This window comes from Heloderma suspectum, chromosome 4, assembly GCF_057233095.1.
Source record: "Heloderma suspectum isolate Gila_16-S chromosome 4, 16-S_ref, whole genome shotgun sequence".
Taxonomy (NCBI): Eukaryota; Metazoa; Chordata; class Lepidosauria; order Squamata; family Helodermatidae; genus Heloderma; species Heloderma suspectum.
In genome coordinates this window covers 85897184-85918521 of record NC_139461.1, presented here as the reverse complement: position 1 = coordinate 85918521, position 21338 = coordinate 85897184, and the positions used below count along the sequence as shown (strand labels likewise).

At 40.2% G+C, this 21338-nt stretch overlaps 1 protein-coding gene across 1 annotated transcript in view; it reads left to right on the top strand.

Moving 5' to 3' along the window:
- The window catches only part of PIEZO2 (piezo type mechanosensitive ion channel component 2), a 373451-nt gene that overhangs the window by 224333 nt on the left and 127780 nt on the right, over positions 1–21338 (top strand). Inside the window, exons 8-9 of the mRNA XM_084849861.1 lie at positions 18494–18662; positions 20637–20756. Of these exons, the coding sequence (XP_084705987.1) occupies positions 18494–18662; positions 20637–20756 (289 nt within the window). The remainder of the gene's footprint in view (positions 1–18493; positions 18663–20636; positions 20757–21338) is intronic.

Here is a 21338-nt window from a genome sequence, read left to right as displayed (position 1 = left end):
TTGAAATATTCAACCCGCTGTAGTTGTTCTCCAAGTTAGTATATTTGAAAGGATGGCCTATTACTGCCTGCGTTCATGGGAGAGAGAACAATAATCAAGTTAGCCAAGTATACTTGGGTGTGGGGCAACAGAGGAAAATATCTCAAATGGTGATAGATTTAGAAGTAGACTCCTCTGTCCTCTCTCCCCCCCCCTCTCTCTCAGAGGAAGTATCAGTGGGCACACACTATTTTGTTCTACTATTCTTAAATTATTTATTACTTTCTTTTGTTTTTACATGTCTACATTTGTTGACACTTTTCTGTCAAGTACTCTTTCTGTGTCGTGAGGGTTGCTAATTGTATTCTGAATAGCAATGTGTTCCTCTGTGAATTAGAGAAGGTGTTTGAAGATTTAAGTTGTCTTCTGCCATCTACAGGCCAGAGAGCAGATACTGGGAACAGCTAGTATTTTTAAGCAGTTCATTGTTAAAGTCATTTTTATTTCTTGTATTTTAAAGAGCAAAAAATAGAAGGGTTTTTTTTCCGTGCAAAATTTCCATTGATTGCAGGAAGCATAGGATAGCCACTGGTGGCTGTAGGATAGCCATAGGATAGCCACAAATTTATCCTAATTTCCTACTCTTTCAATGAATTTTTAAAAACTATTTAATTGTTTTTTTTATAAGAAATCATGGTGCAGTTTGTTTAACAATCCACTACATTGAGAATAAATCACTCAGTCTTGGAAAAAACAGTAATGCTCCTTTACCTTTCCTTCAGACGACTGAGTGATTAATTCTAGATGTAGTGTATAGTTCAACTGTATGTATTTAGGAATTTGGGTGTGTGGGGAGGTAGCAATTCCCTAACAGCAAAATGTATGGTAATTATGGCTAGGCATTCACTAAAAATAATTTTTTCCTAAAAAGATTCTCACAGTACCAAGAAATTATGTTTAAAATTGCACATTTTTAGTTAGGCTCCATTTTCTATCAAAATGCAATTTATTCAGGAAAGGAGACTATCTCTCTCATTTGATATAGACAATACATATGGTCTCTTGGTGTGTGTTTCCCCAAAGAATTTCTGATGAGTCCTTAAGTGCTACTTTAATAACTAGTTCCCATGATTAATCCATAAACGAAAGCAATAAATACATGATTTATATACCCATAAATACACCCATATTCCCAGAATACAGAGAAAAGACACATGCTTCTGGGTATGTGTCTTGTATGTGTCTGGGTAAGAGCAACAACTTTAACTATAAAGGATCTGCAACAGGCACATCACCTAAAATAAATAGTTCCCTCAAGCCTGTTGCAGATTCCCCAGGAAAATGTCATACTCTACATCTAAGAGGTGTACACCATCATTCCTAAGCAACTGAGACAAATAATAAACAATCTCTGGAAGGGCAAGAACCTTCTGCTTTACATACTTGTTAATCTTTCTCTTGGCCCCACCCATTTGCTTTCCATTACTGAAACATCAAATCCTGCATTGTAACATGTCAGACCAAACCAGCTGACCCCAAGAAAAACCTGTTTTAATCTGTGCCAACTCTTCAGCCTGCATGCAAGTGGATTTGCCTTTTCTTGTGCCCAAGCCATTCTCACCAAGATGGATAACCATCACTTCAGATGGGTCAGGACTGTGCAGCTGACACAGGAGGACGAGTAGAAGCTGGTTCCAAAGCATGCAACACATTCCATACCGTTCAATGCTTGCAACTGAGCCAGTGCCAAACAAAATTTGGAGCCCTTGCAAAAGACACGGGTGCGCCATTGGCACCTGAAAAGCCAGAGGACCATTGACATTTTGTGAATCTGAACTGGACTTGGGAATCAGCGAGGCTTGAACTTTTCAAAGTCCTCAGAGTTTCACCTTGAAGCTCAGTCCACCTCAGTCCTGTTCCTCAGTGCTAGCTTTTATTATTGTTGTTCAAATGAAAAAGTGCTCATTTGATGCACTTTTTAAAAAATGCACTAAAAAAAAAAGTGCACATCCAAAGGCATGCTTTTCTCTCATTGTCTAAATGCCCATTTTTAAGTTTGCGAACATGATCACAGTCTTGGAAATATGAGAGCTTTGCCTGAAGAATGCAGTCGCACTCAAGTGTGCAAAGGGGGCAAGTTCTGATGTTTATTGAACTGAAATGAAATTTGCATACATCCCTAGTTGGATGTATAGGCTTCCGGTGGAGAGGTAAAAAGGATTTGATGTCTCGTGTCTCGGAGCTGGAACTGCTTAAGGACCCTTAAAACTTTGCCTGTAAACTGGTGGCACCTCATAGCGGTTTTCTTAGGAGGCTGTAGGATGTGATGATGGCATTTAGGACTTCACACCACTGGCTTCAGGTTTGTGGTTTCATGACAGTGGACTCGGGGTCATTTGGGGGGAATCCTTCAGTGCGGTTTCTTTTAAGGGGGATGAGATGTTCTTGGAGACTGAGCTGCAAGTTCACTGTCTTGCTGTTGGAAGCCTGGGATATTTTTGTGCGGGGGTATGCACTCTGGGCACTATAAAAAAAATTCTATGGAGCAATCTTATTGGCAGTGGAACTGAAAACTTCCCGATGTTTTTTCAGGTGCTCCTAGTTTATCCAGTGTTTCTTACATTACGAAATAGAGCAGGCTGCCAAGATGAAGAAATGGGGTTGGTCCACCAACATGACATTTATCTAGAATTTAGACTAGTTTTATACAAGCTGTGTAAATACATAGAATTTGTAAATATACATAATTTGTCTATTGTTTACTGTATATATTTATGCCAAGAGCTCCACAGCCAGCAATCTGTCAAACAAATCAGCAATTTGTTGTGAATAAGTATTAGAAATGACTGTACTACTCTAAATCAGGGGTAGGAAACCTTTTTCAGCCCAAGGACCAAATTGTTGCTCAGAAAGCATGTTAGGGGCTTCTCCAGTGCTGGCAAGTAGCCCCGGTGTAATTGTCCAGACCCCGTTTACTCACACACACTCGTATACACCCCCAGACACACTCTCTGTGTGATTGGGTCATATGTTGATGGCCGGTATTATGCTTACTCTTTGTTTTGGTTCTGGTAGGTTTGTTTTATTGCATTCTAGTGTTATGACATAGCTGATTGTATTGTATGGGATCGTATGTTTTCAAATTGTTTTAAATTACTTAGTTGTATATAGCCTAGAGAACTTAGATAAATGGGGCAACTTAACAAGTACTATCAGTCAATCAAAGTCCATTCAGGACATGCGTTTTTTAGTTATGTTTGGAATAATTTGAATTATGTTTGAAAACCTTATGTAGACCAACAATGAAAAAGTAAGATAACAAATTTCTTCAGCTTTGTGGTGTTGCTGGAAACAATTTCTTTAGAAATGTGCTCCAGGATTATAGAAATATTTACTATATCTCTAGTCTGCTGTATGGAGTAAGTACGTTGTGTTCTTAATTGATTTGACTGTTAAGAACTTATAAGAAAACATCGTGAACAAATGCCATGGTCCAGAACGGCACATGCCTTGGGATATGTCTTATTTTAAAAAGAAAGAGTAAAGGCAAGAGATTAACGTAATAGTGAGGGTAAATGCTATCTTTTGTTAGCAAAAGCTTAAACATACATTTCCGACTGTTTTCACCCAGTCAGTTTTCAAAAATTTAGCAGCTACTAATCTCCCAGGCACTCCATTAACTTATGTATAGAAATGCCCTTCATCAGTTTTACTTTTCAGTTCCTCCTAAGTATGAGTGGCTTTTGGGCAGATTTGCAAGATTTTTCTTACAAATTAGTTCAGGGATATAATTCCAATGTAAATGGAGAGGGGTGAACATAAGCATGAAGTCTACTGCCATTAAAACTAGCAACAGCTGGCACAGTTATGACAGCGCCACTGAATATGGTCCATAATGATTGTTTATTCATTGTGCAAAGATTTGCACAATGAATAAACAGTCCTTATAGACCATACTCAGTGGTGCTTTGGGATCTTTTCCTTCCTGGTGTTTTTTGCACATAGCGCCTTCCCTCTCAGTTTTCGAACAGTTGTAACAGCACCAGTACTTTACTACACAGCTATACGATCATATGGTTTCCATTGTAGTGTCCTCCCTATACATTTGCAGGATTGTCAACAGTTCTGACTTCTATTTTAAATAGTGGAGTTTGACTTTAATCTGAATTGCTTAAGGCTATAATCCAACACATACTTACCTGAAAGTAAGCTCAATTGAACCCAATGGATCTTAATTCTGATAAGATGTATGTCTAGGATTTCCCTGTAAGTTATTAGATCAGACTACATTTGCGTACTTTATTCTACCTCTGATGAACTTGCAGAATTTGGCTTTCTGTGTTGTGGTGTGTGTTTTTTTGTTTTTGTTTTTTTTACTATTGATAGAACAGAAGCAGCACTGTCAACATAATGAGAAGCTAGTGGAAAGTATGAAAGGAAGAGGGGCTGTCGGAAATTTGGAACTGATGCTGAAACATTTAGACTTGACTGATGGAAACCAATCCTCTTTATGTTGTCAAACTATAATGAAAAGAAAGAAAAACAATATGCATTTAATTATCTGTGCACCTTGATGTCTTGTACAAGGAGCAACAGTTCTTGGCTGGGACAATGAGTGAAATTTCTTTATAAAACAGATATTGAAAGATTGTTGTCTTGTACACTTATACAAATGTACCATAATACTGTGTCAGATCCTGGCAATCATAGCCACAGTTTTGGGAGCTGTGCCTTCTTAACTTGTTTCTTGGCATTATTTGTGATGAAGAATCATCACCTTGAACATTTGTAATAAAATATGGGCCTTGCAGAGGGGCTGCAGTGGAGATTTGTCCCATATTTCAGAATTCACTGTGTTGTCAATAGTCAGTAGCTACAGGGGAAAAAGAATCAGAACTCTAGTTTTTACTTTTAAAACATTTTAAAGTTACCTGGAAACTGCAGTCCTGGAATAAGACCGAAAACAGCCCCATTGGCTAGCAGGATTATATCACTCAGCTAGACCAGCCACTGTTTTTCAATCTGCAGTTATTAAATTGGGTTTTCACTCGCTTTTCTGCCTTTTTTGATAGCTCTGCTGTCCCCTGTCAGCCCGACATATCCTGTCAGAACCTTAAGGTCAAAAGGTTGAAATCTTTTAGGTGGGAAGATGGTTAGGGCTCTTTTCCTCCAGCTACTGTTACTGAAGTACTCTGTGTCTTTCCTGTTTCATTATCAATCTGCTGTCACTTTTTGTAGAGGCACGTACAAAAAGTCTTGCCTTGACACTGTTTGCAGTCCTTAGTTGAGTGAAAGAATGTGAGGGGGGTGTTCTCTATTTCGTAACCTCATTCCGAGGGCCCCTGGGCAGTTATTCAAATTTGTCTAGCATAATTGGGTTTCATGGGTTTCTTGTAATAGAGAGAGCAAAATTAAAAGAAAATACATGTAGCCCTTATATGAGCAAAGCTGGAGTCCAGTTTTAAATGATGCACTAGGTATGGAATCAATAGAAACCAAATTGGGTAGTATTACCTAGTATTTGGAGAACATTTTCCCTTTCTCTTCTTAGTTAAAAATTCATAGCTGAAGTCCTGTTGTTCATATTCTCCAAGACTATTTCAGGATTGGAATAATTCTACACCATCGTAGCCCATTTACGCAACATCTGAAGTTGGCTCTGTCAACTGCTACCAGAATGCGAATGCAGGAAGGATCAGTTCAGTCACTAGATCTAGTGCTCTTATAAAATACAGCCTAATATGGACCCCACAGAAAGCCCTGATTTCATATTGTGGTTGCTGTTCTGTTTGTGATAAAATATCTGAACTGACCTTGCATTTCTTAACGTTCTAGAAACTTTTAAATGCACTTCCCCAAGATGCTACCAGAAATAGGGCTGTTTAAAACAAAGAATAAAATAATGCTCTGTGGTATTTGGCCACCAGCCCTAAAAAAAAGAAAAGAAGAAAAATACCACCCACATTCACAGGAGCTTCAGAGCTTGAACCTCTCTGGCTTGTTTGTATTTTAATGTACAAGTTAATAGCAAAACAGACAAACTCTCCCTTATCCCATGTACTGGTATATCTCTTCTTTTAGAAATAATTGGCCATAGATCACGGACATTATCTATCTTTGCAATGTATGAAAAGCATTCACCCAGTGAGATTAATGTCTGCAGCTGAAGAGTTGGTTTGCTTGGCCATGTTGCGGTATGCAGCCTTGAAAATTGATGTCCTCTAGCACCAGTTCTTTTGAGTTGATTGGGTTCTTCAGATCATTTTGATTCATTGTTCTAGGATGTATCCCTTAATGCCAGAGAATACCTCCCACTGGGCATGCTTTTATTTCCCTGCACACTCCAAGCGTGCTTTCTATCATGCTGAAGTTAATTATACGAACCAACCTTTCATTTGGTGGAGCAGAAATGTTGGGTAAAAATACTGCTATTGTTACACTTCTGCTTCTCACACATCTCAAAACAGCCTTTTAGACAGCACCAAAAGTTAAGGAAAAAATTGGCAGCCTTCTGTCCATTTACAGAAGGGACGATAGAATCCAAGCCAATATTTTTCATAATGCCACAGGTAGAAAAAATGCTAGGTTTATTGCTAGGGGTTTATTGCTAGGGCAGAAAGTAAAATGGATGAGTATTCCAGAATTTGTGAAAGAAGAGTAATTCTTTACAGAAATTTGGTCATTAGCATAGGTGAATCCATAATGACTTAGGCCAGACTCTCTCCTCCCCCCCCCCATGTGCTTGTTTATGCTAAACATGAGGTTTACAAATAGATTCCTGGGCCCCAAAGAAATATTAGCTGGCATATTGTTTAGAGTAAATTGGATGCTTCAAAGAAATTAGATGAGACACAGTTCCTTCTCAGAGATGAGTTTGTCATGTTTATGCTTCTACTCTACTACTCAATATTGTGTGTGCATATTTTTAATTTTCCCATAGAGTTTCTGTTGTGGCCATAATAATACACCAACATACTAAGCGTATTGTATTGATTTTCTTGTTTTACAATATTTGTATACCTCTTTTCATAAGAATGGTTCTCAAAGCAGTTCAGAATTAAATCAGATTTATTGGCAGATGATACTGCCCTCGCAAGAACCATTCTGAAATGCCAGGAGCTGTTGAGGGTATCAAGCAGTGGCATCCAGTGGCTGCGGCTTTGCTCCCCTGAAAGGTGGTATGGTGGCAGCAGCACAGGAACAGAAGTTCGGCCGAGCCCTCTCTCTAGTCTACCAGATGTTCCTGCTGCTAACCCTGCTGCCTCTGTTGCTCTAAATGGCTGTTAGAGGTACTGGGGTGACAGCAGTGTGCAAAGCCTGCTTCCTAGTCTCCTGAGGTGTTGCTGTCTCATCAGGACTGCAGCAGTGGCCATGGGGAACAATCCCCTCCCCAGCCCCCACAATAGGCCACAAACTTGGCAGCACAATGTTTTCTGTTGCAGTGGGGATGGGCTTCCTCAAACGTACTTTTAATACCACTGACACCTGCATTGCTAGTGATGGAAAGGTCAGCAGGCTAATGTCGTTCTTTCCTGCTATGAATACCAATCAGCATATGTGAGGCTGGCATGAGACTCATAGAAGACACCTAAGGTGCAGTGCTTGACTGCGCTCTGCCAGCTCAGAGAGGAAACCAAGTGTGTCCTAATTGGCCTATCAATGTAAAGTTAAACTAGACTTCCTGCAGTGATGGTCCAGAAGAGTCATTGTTAAGTCATCCGTAAGCAAGGAGAGTTGTTGTTTTTTTTACTTCTGGGCAATGTTGACAGCTTCTAAACAGTTCCCTATGTTTCTCCCTATAAATCCTTTCCCCTGCATATCCATGTTCATTGTCTTCCTTCGTAAAGCAGAAATGGCTGTTCATCTTTGCTATTTAGTATATTCCTTTGACTTTCAAACTTGGCCTGGAATTTTTGCTTCATGATGCAACAAGCGTTTTGATGAATTAATACATGAAGGGGAGGCTGTTTATCATGTGAGAATTTCTCCTAATCTTCACTATAACCTTATCTAAATCTTGTCTTGATTTCATTGTTAAAGGCAGACATACAATTTTATTATGAAGTTGAGACACTTCCTCTATCCAAAAATGTACATTTTCTGCTTACAGAGCACTTATCCTATACCATTACCCACAATTTATCAAGGTCATAAGCTATATTGAGAATGTGCCAGGGAGAGAAGATCCAAGAATACTTAGAACTCAAAAGACGAAAGCAGTAAACTGAAAGTAGTAAATACATTGAAGGAAATAACTGACCACACTGCATATAGTAAAAACAGAGGGGAAATTTGTTTTTCTATTTTTAAAACTTCTCAGCTCCTATGTCATTGACTATTTTAATCTTTATATCAATTTCTAGCAGTCATTAAGGTCACAAGCTTGTGAATTTGTAACGAAGTGAAAATCACAGTGCATAGAAACCAATTACATGAATTTTCAAAATCCATTGGCAGCCATTTCTGGGAAAATTAGCATGGTGTGACTGGAATGCATAGTCAACAGCAAGCAGAACCATTTGAATGGGTCTAGTTTGAAATGGAGTGACGTATCTTAGAGTAGAATATATGAAGGTGGAAGCTGTACTACTTCCTGTGGCACAGATATGAAAAGATAGGAGATTCCCTGAGAACTATGTCCAAGCAAGTGGCCTTCGCTGAGAAGCCTAGGGAATCCCAGGGCTTAACTTCCCTATGTATGAAGTTGGTAAGTGTGACCATAACATAGTACTTCCAGTAACTGTTGTGTACATGTATCTATGTGGCTTATAATACATGATCTTTTTTTTATATGGACATTACCCAAGTATTAGTTTATTATCTTCTTATTTCCCACATTGATTATTGTAACTTCCTTATTGCTGGTCTTCCTGGTTCTATTCTAAAACACAAGTCTCTCCACTCCGTTTTATATGCTTCCTCTCTGACATTTTAAGCTCGTGGTTCAGATTATATTAATTATTTGCTCTATTCTCTTTGTTGGTTACCTCTTCTCATCTTCATTTTTAAGTTTCTTGTATTTACTTTAAAATTCCTTCATGGTAATGTTCTTCTGTATCTATCTTTTTTCTCGTTGTTCCTGCTTAGATTCATTTCTCCACAGGTACAAAACTTCTTGTTTAAACCTGAGATTACCCTCTCTGTATTCCTCATCTGTATCCCTTTCCTCTTGTAGCTCCCTATGACATCTGACCTGATATCTTCCACCTGACATCTGACTTTCTTTCTCTGTTCTTTATATTCAAGTGCCATTTTGAGCTGCATCTGTTCACCCTGGCTTTTCCTGACTAATTCTCCTCTTTTATTTTTTTCCTTTCCTCCCAAATACGTATTGTCCTGAACTTTAGGTTGTAAATCTGTAGGCAATGCCTGCTTTATTTTTATTTTGTATAATGTGTAGCGATTTTAGGTACATTCATTATTTGTATTCGTATGACTGATGGAGTGAGTGAGTGTTTGAGAGAGGATGGGGAGTTTGACTCAGACATGTCACTTCAAGGATGTACTGGCATGAGCCTCAAGCTTGTACACTTCCTTCATCCCTCCTTCATGTGGAAGGGGAGGAGATCAGACACTTCTGATTGCAGTTGATAACAAACCACTGTATCCATTTCATCCGAATATTATACACTGTGGCTTTATGAAAACCATAGTTTATTCGCAAGATCTCAAACCAGGATCTGACCAGGCCAGACTTATAATGTGATAAATCTAGTGCTACGGATTAGATCAGTTTAGATATAAGGTTTCCATCCTCCGAAGTGTTTGGTAGTTCAAGAATGTGCCACAGGCTTTCACACTGAATTCCCTCCTTCCTTTTTCTGATTGAGCAAAGCATAGTTTGTTCTTACTCCTGAACCATGCAAACTGGGTACAGTTTGGTACATATAATATTTTGCATTAATCTGGACATTGAAACCCACTCCATGAGCTGCAGGGAACATAAGATCGCACTCCTTTATTGCATGATTTGATATGAAAGAAGTGTTGCATTAGTAGTGTTTGCACATTCAGGCAATAATAAAATGCTAGTAGAGTAACTTTTTATTGCCATTTAAGGCAGCCATTAAGACACCTCCATGGCTTTGATCTGAGAGCCCCTCAGAAGGCTGAAGCTGAAGACAGCAGGAAACTCTTCCTTGTACTTACTGTTCCTTTGGGTAAAGTAAATGCTGGGAACACCTCCCCACTACCAGCTACCCAGAATCGGATTGGAAGTCAATGTGGTAGCTGCAGGAAATCATTCCATATGCTTCTTGGTCAGAGGCATGTGGTGGCAAAATTTGGTTTGACTGAGGAAGGCATAGGGTCCATCCTGCACCAATGGCTACACCACAGCAAAACTGTCTAGGATACAATTAAATACAGACTTTTTGCAGGTGACAAGATCCAAGTAGGGAACATTTTCAGTTGACATATATGTGTATTGTAGTGTCTTAATGGCAACATGGGGGATTTTGGGTGCTGAGGCTTTTTGGTAGTGAAAAGTGGTGTTTGTTAGAGTGTAAAAGTTAACAACAACCTCTTTGGATGACTACTATCTCTCTGCCTCCACCTTTGTAATATTTGGAGAAAAGAATTATATTGACCTTGCCTTACAGGAATGTTTGTAAGGATCATACTGATAATCTATGTAGGTATAGATGTAAACTCATGCTTAAATACACTGAGACAAATCTATACAGAAGATTTCCCATTTTTGAGTGAATATGTATGGTTTCCAGAAATATCTATGTCCATTTTTAAACATGCAACTCAAATGTCAGAAGTGCTTGCATGCATTTAGAAAAATGAGCATTGCACATAATTTCTTGAATTAAATCTGCACTGGTTTTCATGTGTTAGAACTATTAAGAATTTCTTCATTCAGAATGTAGCTGCATGAAACAAACTTGTTTCCATATGAAAAAACAAAATCTATCAAAAGCTACATTCATCATTTCTTAATGAACATGGCCACTAAAATGCTTCTGTTGATAGCTTTTGGTTCATTTGATGTGGAAGATCTGTGGTAGGAAGAATTATGACTGTTCTAACTTGGTTCCCTTTTAACTGAGTTTGCAAACCCAGTTCAACCCCTAGCATTGACCCATATGTTATGGTAGGCTATGATTAAGCCAACAGAAGAAAGGAGAAGGAATTTGCAGTGAGGTGGGGAGGATGGACATGTGAGCCCTAAGCTGATTCCTAATTCACCATAGTTTGCAGTCAGGTCTCATGTCAGGAGTTTATTTGCTAATGCATTAGATTTCTATGCCACCCTTCAATTAAAAACTCGTAGGGTGATATAGAATAAAATAAAAAACCCTGTAAATATTAAAACATTATAAGAATAAAACAGCAGAAACAACAAATAAAACATTTTGTTAGGTTGGCATGATTGGGCAGCTGCTTTGGTCCATGTCGCTGCAGGGGTCTACTGCCAAGAGCCCCCTAGCCACTGCTGCTTGCTCACCTTTCCCTCTGGCTTTGGGGTGGGGGTACAACTGAATGAACAACAGCGGTCGTGAGGAGGAGCAAATGCTGCCACCTGCTCACTTGCTCATTTACCTAAAGCTCTCTCTACAAACCAAGTTCTTCCCCTGCCTGCTCCACATGCACACCCACCGGCTTTACCTGGGAAACTATATGTGTATTATTCCTGGCAAGGAATGACACTCTGAGCATCATTTCCAGTAAGGAGGAGGCCCCACAAGACCTCTCCTGTGTTGCAGGCCTGTTACCCCCTCCTCTTTCCCCAGCTTGAATCTTTTTGTTTGGGGAAGCTGTGGAGCAGGTGGGGGACTTGCAGGGAGACCTGAACAGTGGTAAAGGTGGGCTGCAAGCCTCATTTTGAGTTGACCCCAGCTTGAAGTAGACTGGGCTCATAAAGGGGCCCGATGTTTTGAGCAGAGGGAGTTTGCATTTCAAGGTCCCTTCATTCCACGTATCTTCCTATCTCTAATTAAAATAACTGAAGTTGTGATACCAAGCAAAAATGTTTATCTAGCTCTGTGAACTGGATTGAAATGCAGACTTCACCAGTACAATGACTGAAATCAAATGTGGCTAATTGTTATGCTTGCGGTGCCTTTAATAATTATTTTTAAAATCTTGTAGATTATATTGCTTTAGATTTCCCATTGTACTGCATAATATAATGGTGTTACCTCTGACATTAGCGCTGACATTTCAGAGTGACCAAGGTCCTGTTCAGTCAACGTTTTTCTACCTAGTATGAGAATGGAGCATCCCTTGGCTCATGCATACCCACACACCACTTTCCCACTTCCTCTTCCCTGCCTTGATAGGAAATAATGTATGAACTGATACAATAACACATCCATCTATTTGCATCTTTCAACACAGGTATATGGATAGAGGTTCGAGGGAGATCCCTATGTATAGGTCAACATTTCTTACATTACTTTCTACCTAGAGAGAGAGAGGACAGGTGCATACAAGCCTGATGTGCTTTTCTCTCATAGTCAGATGGGAATATATTAGTCTGAGTGAGAACTCAAGCAAGAGTTGTATGTAGTAAATATCTTTTGTGATTATGGTTATTTTCACAGTTGGCTGCACTGCATAGGTGGAAGTAGAAGAAAAATAGTTTTCCTGTTATTCAGAAAGCAGCAATATTTCCACTCTTACATCATTATGTGCTTTAACGCCTCATCAGTATCTTGCATTTATCAAGGTCATAGGTTGCGAATGTGTCAGGAAGAACAGATCATAGTGCATGAACACTAGAGAGATGATTGCATTAATTCAATAAGTTTTTGCTGGGAAAATGAACATGCAGAGCAAGAATGTGAAAGCCACCCCTGCGTTTTGTTTTCCAGCATGCTGTTTATATAATGTTCCTCAGAACAGTAGTACAATTCTTCCTGGTTTGCATAACTTGAAATACTATTCATGTTATTGTCCCTATGTAGATTGGTTATTTTCATGAAATATGCTTAATGAATATTAATTGATCCTAAAATATACAGTTGTACTTTTTTTCCATGAACATAGAAATTGTATTTTATTAAAACATGTATAAACCGCCTTTCAGTGCACATTTCTCTTACAAGGTGGAGTGCAAAATAATTTTATGACAAATGTCACAATATAAATATCATCAGCTAAAAATCCTCTTTTGCACCACTTAAAATGGGCAGTGAAACTTCATCAAGACTCAACAATTACTGGATGAAGGCAAACAAATCGAAGCTTAATTGAGACAAGACAGACTTGCTTTTGGTCAGTCAAAAGGCAGATCAGGGAATAGGGATTCAGCCTATGCTGGATTGGGGTTACACTCCCCTTGAAGACTCAGGATCACAGTTTGGGTGTTCTCTTGGACTCACCCCTGAACCTGGGTGCCCTGCTCTCAGCAGTGGCCAGGAGTATGTTTGCACAGCTGAGGCTAGTGCACCGACCGTGCCTGTTCCTAGAGATTTCTGAGCTGGCCACATTCATGCATGCCTTAGTTACATCCCATTTGAACTACAGTAACGCATTCTACGTCTGGCTGCCTTTGAAAATTGTTGTCAGCTAGTCCAGAATGCTGTGGCCAGACTGTTGACCAGGGCTGGTTACAGGGAGAATGTGAATCCCTTGTTACAGCGCTTCACTGGCTACCAGTCTGTTTTGGGGCAAAATTCAAAGCGCTGGTTATGACCTATAAATCCCTATATGGCTTGGGACCAGGCTACCTGAAAGGCTGCCTTCTCACATACAAGCCTGCATGGTTCTTAAGATCTTCTGGAGAGGCCCTTCTTTCCAGACTGCTGGCTTCGGAGGTGTGTTTGATGGTGACCTGAGAGAGGGCTATTTTGATGACAGCTCCCAGGCTGTGGAACTCCCTGTAGGAAGAGGCTAGGTTCACTCCCTCTGCTGTCCTTCTGCCAGCAGGCGAAGACTGCTTTATTCAAGAAGGCCTTTGGTCTGTAAGTGGGTCTGCTGGGTTAGGAAAAAATCTGTAATTGTTATGGTTTTATTGTAATTTAATTTATTTCATTGTTTTAATCCATTTTAATTTTGCCTGTAAGCTGCCTTGAGTGCCATTTTTTGGGAGAAAGGGGAATACAAATAAAATTAATAATAATAGTGAAACAATTAATAACATGTGCATTGAAATTAAAACAGCTTAAGACAGCTTAAAACAGGCTATATGTACTTCCTAGCGGAGGGCATTCCACAAAGTGTGTGGCACACACCAATATATTGCGTAGTCAGCTCCCCTAACCAGGTCCTGCAAATGCCCATTTTATACAGAGACCCGCACCTTTCGTAAAGTGTTTAATGCAGCTCCATGAACAGAGTGTGTGTGATGCATGCATAAGGCAGGCCCTGAAATGGAAGCGAACAAGGAAGCTTACTGGTATGTATGTGGTGGCTTCTCATGCTTGTTGGATCTCTCATAGGCATGAACCTGCTGGATTTGAGTGTAGCTGGTGAGAAGTTTATCCATGCTCTGTGTATACTTGAGCTGTTTTATGCAGCACCTTAGCCACATTACATCGCCTTTCAAAACAATTTGCTTCTCAGCACCAGTGGTGGTGGTTGTTGTTCAGTCATTAAGTCGTGTCCGACTCTTCGTGATCCCACGGACCATAGCATGCCAGGCCTTCCTGTCCTGCACTCTCTCCCGGAGTGTGCTCAAGTCTATATTCATTGCATCGGTGATGCTATCTAGCCATCCCATCCTCTGCCGTCCCCTTCTCCTTTTGCCTTCAATCTTTCCCAGCATCAGGGTCTTTTCCAGGGAGTTTTCTCTTCTCATTAAGTGGCCAAAATATTTGAGCTTCAGCTTCAGTATCTGTCCTTCCAATGAGCACTCAGGGTTGATTTCCTTTGGGATGGACTGATTGGACCTCCTTGCAGTCCAGGGGACTCGTAGGAGTCTTCTCCAGCACCACAGTTCGAAAGCATCAATTCTTCGGCGCTCAGCCTTCCTTATAGTCCAGCTCTCACAGCCATACATTACTACTGGGAAAACCATAGCTTTGATTAGACGGACCTTTGTCGGCAAGGTGATGTCTCTGCTTCTTACTATGCTGTCTAGGTGTGCCATAGCTTTCCTCCCAAGGAGCAAGCATCTTTTAATTTCATGGCTACAGTCACCGTCTGTGGTGATCTTGGAGCCCAAGAAAGTAAAATCTGTCACTGCTTCCATTTCTTCCCCTTCTATATGCCAGAAAGTGATGGGGCCAGATGCCATGATCTTAGTTTTTTAATGTTGAGTTTCAAACCAGCTTTTGCACTCTCCACTTTCACCCTCAACAAGAGGCTCTTGAGATCCTCTTCGCTTTCTGCCATTAGGGTGGTATTGTCTGCTTATCTGAGGTTGTTGATCATTCTCCTGGCAATCTTAATTCCGACCTGTGATTCATCCAACCCGGTGTTTCTCATGATGTACTCTGCATATAAATTAAATAAGCAGGGCGACAATATGCAGCCTTGTCGTACTCCTTTCCCAATTTTGAACCACTCGGTTGTTCCATGTCTGGTTCTTACTGTTGCTTCTTGACCCTCGTACAGGTTTCTCAGGAGATGGTAAGGTGGTCTGGTACTCCCGTCTCTTTAAGAATTTGCCACAGTTTGTTGTGATCCACACAATCAAAGGCTTTAGCGTAGTCAATGAAGCAGAAATATACTGGCTGCCAGTCCATTTCCGGGCCCGATTCAAAGTGCTGGTGTTAACATTCAAAGCCCTTAACGGCTTGGGGCCAGGTTACCTGAAGGATCACCTCCTCCCATATGTGCCTGACCGGACCTTAAGATCATCATCAGCGGCCCTTCTCCGTGAGCCCCTGCCAAAGGAAGTGAGGCGGGTGGCTACTAGGAGGAGGGCTTTTTCTGCTGTGGCACCCCGGCTCTGGAATGAGCTCCCTAGTGAGGTTCGCCTGGCGCCTACATTGTATTCCTTTTGGCGCCAGGTGAAGACCTTTTTATTTTCCCAGGCATTTTAGCATTTTAGCTTTCTAAATTTTTATCTTTGCTGTTTTAAATCTGTATTTTAAACTCCTGCACTGCTGCTAGGTTTTATTGTGGTTGTATTGTTATATTGTGGTTTTAATGTTCTGTATATTTTAAATTGTTTTATTGTGTGTTGCTTGGATTTAATTTTTGTGAACCGCCCAGAGAGCTTCGGCTATTGGGCGGTATAGAAATTAAATAAATAAATAAATAAATAGACGTTTTTCTGGAATTCTCTTGCTTTCTCCATGATCCAGCGAATGTTGGCGATTTGATCTCTAATTCCTCTGCCTCTTCAAAACCCTGCTTGTACTTCCGGTAGTTCTTGGTTCACATACTGCTGAAGCCTAGCTTGTAGGATTTTGAGCATAACCTTGCTGGCATGTGAAATGAGCGGAATTGTACAGTAGTCTGAACACTCTTTGGCATTGCCCTTCTTTGGAATTGGCATGTAAACTGACCTTTTCCAGTCTTGTGGCCACTGTTGAGTGTTCCAAATTTGTTGGCATATTGAGTGCAGCACTTTCACAGCATCATCTTTTAGGATTTTAAATAGCTCAGCTGGAATACTGTCATCTCCACTAGCTTTGTTGTTAGTAGTGCTTCCTAAGGCCCACTTGACGTCACTCTCTAAGTTGTCCGGCTCAAGTTCAGTGACCGCACTATCATGGCTATCAGGGACATAGATCTTTCCTGTAGAGTTCTTCTGTGCGTTCTTTCCACCTCTTCTTAATCTCATCTGCTTCTGTTAGGTCCCTGCCTTCTTGGTCCTTTATCATGCCCGTCTTTGCACAAAACGTTCCCTTGATATCTCCGATTTTCTAGAAAAGATCTCTAGTCTTTCCCATTCTATTGTTTTCCTCGATTTCTTTGCGTTGTTCATTTAAGAAGGCCTTCTTGTCTCTCTTTGCTGTTCTCTGGAACTCTGCATTCAGTTGGATATATCCTCCCCTTTCTCCCTTGCTTTTCGCTTCCCTTCCTTCCTCAGCTTCTTGTAAAGCCTCATCAGACAGCCACTTTGCTTTCTTGCATTTCTTTTTCTTTGGGATGGATTGAGTTGCTGCCTCCTGAACAATGTTACGGACCTCTGTCCATCGTTCCTCAGGCGCTCTGTCTGTCAGGTGTAATCCCTTAAATCTATTCCTCACCTCCACTGTATATTCAGAAGGGATATGATTTAGGTCATACCTGAATGGTTTAGTGGTTTTCCCTACGTTCTTCAATTTAAGCCAAAATGTTTCAAGAAGCAGCTCATGATCTGAGCCACAGTCAGCTCCAGGTCTTGTTTTTACTGACTGTATAGAGCTTCTTCATCTTTGACTGCAAAGTACATAATCAGTCTGATTTCGATATTGACCATCTGGTGATGTCCATGTGTAGAGTTGCCTCTTGTGCTGTTGGAAAAGAGTGTTTGCTATGATCAGCGTGTTCTCTTGGCAAAACTCTATCAGCTTCTGTCCTGCTTCATTTTGTACACCAAGGCCATGCCTGCCTGTTATCCCGGTGATTTCTTGACTTCCTGCTTTAGCATTCCAATCCCCTATGATGAAGAGGACATCTTTTTTTGGTGTTAGTTCTAGAAGGTGTTGTAGGTCTTCATAGAAGCGATCAACCTCAGTTTCTTTGGCCTCAGTGATTGGGGCATAGACTTGAATTACTGTGATGTTGAATGGTTTGCCTTGGATTCGTACTGAGATCATTCTGTCATTTTTGAGATTGTACCCCAGTACTGCCTTTCCCACCCTTTTATTGACTATAAGAGCTACTCCATTTCTTCTAAGGGATTCTTGCCCACAGTAGTAAATATAATGGTCACCTGAATTAAATTTGCCCATGCCTGTCCATTTTAGTTCGCTGATTCCCAAGATGTCGATGTTCAATTTTGCCATCTCATGTTTGACCACCTCCAGCTTACCTTGATTCATTGCTCTTACATTCCAGGTTCCTAAACAATATTGTTCTTTACAGTATCGGACTTTCTTTCACCACCAGACACAACCACAGCTGAGTGTCCTTTCGGCTTTGGCCCAGCCGCTTCACTCTTTCTGGCGCTACTTGGAAATTCCCTCTGCTCTTCCCCAGTAGTATATTGGACAGCTTCTGACCTGAGGGGCTCATCTTCCAGCGTCATATCTTTTAGCCTTGTGATACGTTCCATGGGGTTTTCTTGGCAAGAATACTGGAGTGGGTTATATTGGGGTTAAAACTGGTACATTTCCTCATAGGCATTTAAAGGACTGTGAGCTCCAACTTTTTTTTCCCAAACAGCAAATTAAAGATCAAAACAACAAGAAAGTTTCACAAGAAAACATGGCAAAAGCAAGTAGGAACTTCACGCATAAGTATGGTTGTAAATATTTATGAAGAAGTTGAATGAGGCATCAGTTTACCTAAGGGCATAGTTATGCTAAACAAAATCGTTAATGCAAGGGAGTGTCATTTTTATCCTGACTGGGGAAGGTGCCATGAATTCAAACTATCAAGATGTTTTGTTAACTGAGGTTTAGATGATGATATTCTTCTGCTGTATTGCTTCTGTAATACCTCCTTTTAATTATTTCAACAGATTGTTTGGTGTCACTTCAGTCATTCAGACCAACTGCTCAAGCACTTGGAAAATCATAACCAACCAAAATCTGAGATGGTACCACCATACCAGTCCTATCTTACTGCTGCTATTGTACTATACCCTAGCAACTCTCATTCGACTTTGGCTACACAAACCTATTGTGCAGGTGAAACAACTCTCTTCCTCCCATTACGAAAAACCTCTAGGAAAGAGCATATTATAAACCTCTTCAGGCTGCCTGTGACATTTACAAATAAGAAGCGAATAATTGTGCACTATGAATTACTAATAAGTGATCTCTTGCTGTTATAAGTAATTCAGGGCAGAACCACATGGTACAAGGAAAACATAGGACTTTTAACTCATTGAGTTTGTTTTAATGTAAATGGGGGGGGTACTTGTATGAAAGAATCAGCAGGCTTGAGTGGGTGTTTATTCCGTCTTTGCACTATGGAGAGGCAGGTGGTAAAGGCTGGATCAGATGTTCACTGGCCCAGTTATGTCCTATATATGGTACAACACAACCATGTCATGAGATTGTGCTCTATTTCAGCCTTCCCCAATCTGGTGCCCTCCAGATGTTTTTTATTACAATTCCCAGCATTCCTGACCATTGGCCATGCTGGCTAGGGCTGATGGGAGCTGAAACCCAAATCATCTGGAGGGCACCAAGCTGGTGGCAGCTGCTCTACTTTTGCATAATGGTGAGGTGAGATCTGGATAAATACGCTTATAAATGTATGTACAATTTTCCTGACCTATGTAATCCTCTTAAGCAACCCAGCCGCCCCTGCCCTTCAAAGGAGTGGGAGGGAAGTAGATTGGTATATTGTGTGTTTATTTTCAAGCTCCTTTATTCAGCTCTGATATTGCGTCCTACGCACCATGAAAAATGAGTATGCTACTGTTTGTGGGCACCAAGCCTCAGTGCATGTAGACTTTTAGTAGAACATCAACATCTAACCAGACCTATGTTCTCATTATGTCTGGTGCACATCAGACTGAAACGAGAAGAGCAATGAATGAAGTTTGACCATTACATTCAAGGTGACTAAATTGACACTCAGTATTGCTGAGAAGCATGCCCCCACACAAATAGATCCTCCAAAATGGTTTCTTTGCCCATTTATATCATTCCGGGAACTAGTTTATGACATAATTGTAGAAACATCATTTGTGGGATTTGCTTACCAATAGATTATCTAGCTATGCACCAGGTTTCCAAGGATGTTGGTGGCCCACGTGGTATATTGAGCAAAACTCTAGCATACCTTGGTTGTGTTAGTGAACGTACAAGATAGTATTACTATTATATTTTATTATTATCTTTACCTGCCATCATGTTCTGCTAACACTTTATTTAATTCTACATGAAAGAATTCTGTGAACTTGAAATTACTTTCAGCCTTGCTTCTTTGAGAGGGATATGGTGGCTGTTTTGTGCTAGTGCCCACAACAGTGCGCAGATGTGCCCACAAGCCTAAAAAGTTGCCAACCCCTGCTGTATACACTCTAACATACATTTATACATGAGGAGAAAACAAAATGGTCACTAATGTTTCATTGGGCTTGGTCTTGTTATGAGTTCAAATAACTTGACTGAAGTGGTAGAAGGCATATAAAAAGTGCCTCGTGCATTGCAGTTTTAAAACATACTTGGTCCCAGCCCCTTCTGAAGATAGGCAAATAAGTAACATGAGAACAGCAATTCACACAATTAGGCTGAAAGAAGATCTGTGAAACTGCTGACTGCTTTACAGGTTTTCTGTCTGAGCTAATTACATGCACTTCTATTATTTCATTACACTCGCAGAAATGGATATGGCTTTTATTTTAAAGGTATGGATCCATTTATGTTTGCAGTGTTACTTAAACTTGTCTAGTGAGAAGTGTTGAGATTGTTTTTCAAGTCTGAAAACTTACTATGGACTAGAGTGGGAGAGAAATTGAACAGGCAAAATAAGCATAATAAATATAAACTTAAAACTGCCTAGACTTTCGAGACAGTGTAATGGCTCATGACCTGGTTATCTTATTTACCTTGAAAAGTTATTTCAATTTTTAGAGATAAAATAGCAGCTAGATAACATCTTTGTCATACTTATTCTGGAGTTAACTTAGCCCTGTTTTTTTTCTTTAGAACATGCCTGATGATGACAAATTTGGTAACAGGGAAGAAGAAACAGACTGCAGAGAAGTCCAAATGACTGCAAAGAGTCACAGCGTGTGGTATGCCCACTACACAACCGATGAAAGAACAGTAAGCTGTAGAGAAATAAATTCATCTATGTTATAATGTCAGTTATGAAATGGTAGTCTTATAATTTAGCCAACTAATGATTGGGAGTGTTGTGTTCCATGTTCATAACTATATGTATGATATGAGATAGTTCTGCTGTACAGGTTTAAGCACAACAAAAGACCAAATGTTGCTACGAGTACTGGAAAAGTTAAAGATTGTTTTGTGACTTTTCCTTCAGTACAAATGTGCTACTCATCATTTTATCATTTTAACTGGACTCATGAAGCTGGATTTTCACACTCATTGCTCTAAACATAAACACTGCAATATGGGTGGGCTTGTGTGCATCCAGTGGGACTTTTGCCTTCTTTTGTTTGAACAGAAGATCCCTATCTAGCACTGCAGGCTGCTTCTGAAATTCCCTTGAATTTCATAGAAGTAATTAGTGTCATGGGGCAGTATCTGTGTAATTCCATTAGTGTAAATGGTGTTGCACTACTGGAAAATAAGTTCCAAACTATGCACAAGAGGAGAATCCAATGAAAGTTATGTTTGTGCAAGTGCAGTTGCACAAGCCACTGTGCAGCCAGTTGTGCAACA